This window comes from Oratosquilla oratoria, chromosome 3, assembly GCF_046742065.1.
Source record: "Oratosquilla oratoria isolate Oo_2021 chromosome 3, ASM4674206v1, whole genome shotgun sequence".
Taxonomy (NCBI): domain Eukaryota; kingdom Metazoa; phylum Arthropoda; class Malacostraca; order Stomatopoda; family Squillidae; genus Oratosquilla; species Oratosquilla oratoria.
This window is the reverse complement of record NC_134779.1, coordinates 78,822,807-78,825,306: the sequence shown is the minus strand read 5'-3', so window position 1 is coordinate 78,825,306 and position 2,500 is coordinate 78,822,807. Positions and strand designations below refer to the sequence as shown.

Sequence of the window (2,500 nt, the reverse complement as noted above, 5' to 3'; positions counted from 1 at the left end):
TATATATATATATATATATATATATATATATATATATATATATGGCTGGTTGGGGATCCGAGGTCACCTCCGACTGCCAGGGACTCGCGCCTGGACCTCCCGCCGCACGGGGGACTCCGACGAACCAACTCGACACGACCTGGAGACCCGGGTTCAGAACCTGATGATTCGGGTCCAGGCTCGCGAGTGAGATCGAATCCCCCTCGGAAGTGGCGGGATCCCGAGTTCTCGGTCGGGTTTCGTGGGGGGTCGGGCTCGGTTTCGGATGGCCTCGGGGTAATGAACTCGGTCCAGGTCTTGAGCTCGCGGAGCTCGGCACCAACTCTCCTATCGTGTCGACGAGACACACCCGAGTGTGTGTGCGTGTGTGTTTGTGTGTGCACACGTGTGTATAGGTGTGTTCCCAGTAAACAAAATCGAACGTTAGATTTTTTATTCACCTTCGAGGAACCACAGGTTCGTCAAGTGGTGAGGAACCTTTTCGTATGGAGGAACATCTGGTCCGCGAAGAGTGTGAGTGTGAGTGTGTGTGTGTGTGTGTGTGTGTGTGTGTGTGTGTGTGTGTGTGTGTGTGTGTGTGTGTGTGTGTGTGTGTGTGTGTGTGTGTGTGTGTGTGTGTGTGTGTGTGTGTGTGTGTGTGTGATTCACCATGGTCTTAGATCACATGTTGAACTTGTGATCGACAACTACTACCCTCCCGGATGAGAGCTCAAAGCTCATATATGACCGATCTGTAGGTAATGTTGTGAGCTTACACACACATACACACACACACACACACACACACACACACACACACACACACACACACACACACACACACACACACACACACACACACACACACACACACACACACACACACACACACACACACACACACACACACACACACACACACACACAACTCCCCGCTCACGAGAGTTGGAGTAACGGCTCGCAGCGCAGCGGTAATGAAATTATTTCAGCCCTGTGCGGGATTCGAAGTCGGACTGCTGTAGTTACAATTGCAAACGCTACCACTGCGCGCGCGTGTGTGTGTGTCTTTCGAGATCCTTATGGCTGCAGTTAGACGATCATTTTCAAGTGAGGCAAACAGCAATCACAATAGTTTTGTTAAAATTACTCCGAGTCTAATTCAAACATTCTGGTTACCACTAGATGGTTTTATTCAGATAAGGCAAGCCCCTACCACGGTCACGTGCTAAGGGGACCTCGCATGGCCAATACATATTGACTGTAATGATGTTGCCAACGCTTCTATCATTGACCACCATGATCGAGCATTAATATGTACCAAGAATTCTATATATGTTTCCCTAGAATGTTTGATATCAACCTGACGCAGTCTGTGCTAATGGAGTGACTTGACACTCAACAAATATCTGTTGTACATGCGGCGGCTCCCTTGATTATATTCTCCTCAGAGTGCATGTGAAAGTTCGACGCCTCGGGGGAGCCTTTGGAGCGAAGATCAGCCGGGGCAACGTGGTGGCCACCGCCGCCGCCGTCGCGGCCTACAGGACGAGAAGCCCCGTTCGTGTCAACCTGGATCTCCAGACCAGCATGACAATCGTGGGTTGGCGGGATCCTTACTATGCCGAGTATACGGTGAGTTAGCTGCCCCTAAGCAGATTTTGCCATATGAGGCGAACATTAACATTCACACATTGTCCATATGGTGATGAGGGTGGTGGAGAATAGAGGGAGAATATTTTTTCGGCGTCAGAGGCGTGATACAGTCTTTCATTCAGTCTTTTGTCGTAACAGTCTTTTGTTGAGACTAGTGACATTTCGTTGAGACTGACAGATTGATAGCCTTTTGTAGCAATCCATTGTAACACATCAGTATGGCTAAATTCACCCCAAACCTTCCGCATTTCAGGTCGGCTTTGACGACTCTGGGAAGCTGAATGGAATCAAGGTGTCCGTGTTCAACGACGTTGGCTGCCTTGACAACGAGAACCCCACTGGATTCGCCATGGACTACATCTCCGGGGCCTACTTCTGCCCCACGTGGGATGCGACCTGCCGATCAGTACTGACTGACACAGCTCCCAATACATATGTGAGGGCCCCAGGTAAGGGACAGACACGGCACTTAAAGTATGGGTGGGGGCCCCAGGTCAAGGATGATTATGGCCCCTAAAACATGGATGAGGGCCCCAGACAAAGGATGAACACGGCCCCCAAAACGTACGTTGGTGAAAGCCCTAGGTAAGGGAGAGATAAAACTTCCAAAACGTGGACGAAAGTCCTACGTTAAGTATAGACACGCTCCATCCCATCGTTTGTTTCTATCAGTGATGGCTATGATGGTGATAACAAATATGGTAATGGTGATAATAATGCTAGTAGTGAAGATAATGGTGATAACAATGGTAATATTGTTCACGATGATATGGGTTATGGTGATGATGCTAATGATGAAGGTGGTGGTAGTGATGATGATGATGATGGTGGTGGTGATGATGATGATGATGATGATGATGATGAATAT

At 48.8% G+C, this 2,500-nt stretch overlaps 1 protein-coding gene across 3 annotated transcripts in view; it reads left to right on the top strand.

Moving 5' to 3' along the window:
* Positions 1–2,500, top strand: part of LOC143023927 (uncharacterized) — a 121,876-nt gene that overhangs the window by 90,879 nt on the left and 28,497 nt on the right. For all 3 annotated transcript variants that reach the window (XM_076182614.1, XM_076182606.1, XM_076182599.1), the window contains 2 exons: positions 1,428–1,611; positions 1,886–2,081. In XM_076182614.1, coding sequence (XP_076038729.1) covers positions 1,428–1,611; positions 1,886–2,081 — 380 coding nt within the window. The remainder of the gene's footprint in view (positions 1–1,427; positions 1,612–1,885; positions 2,082–2,500) is intronic.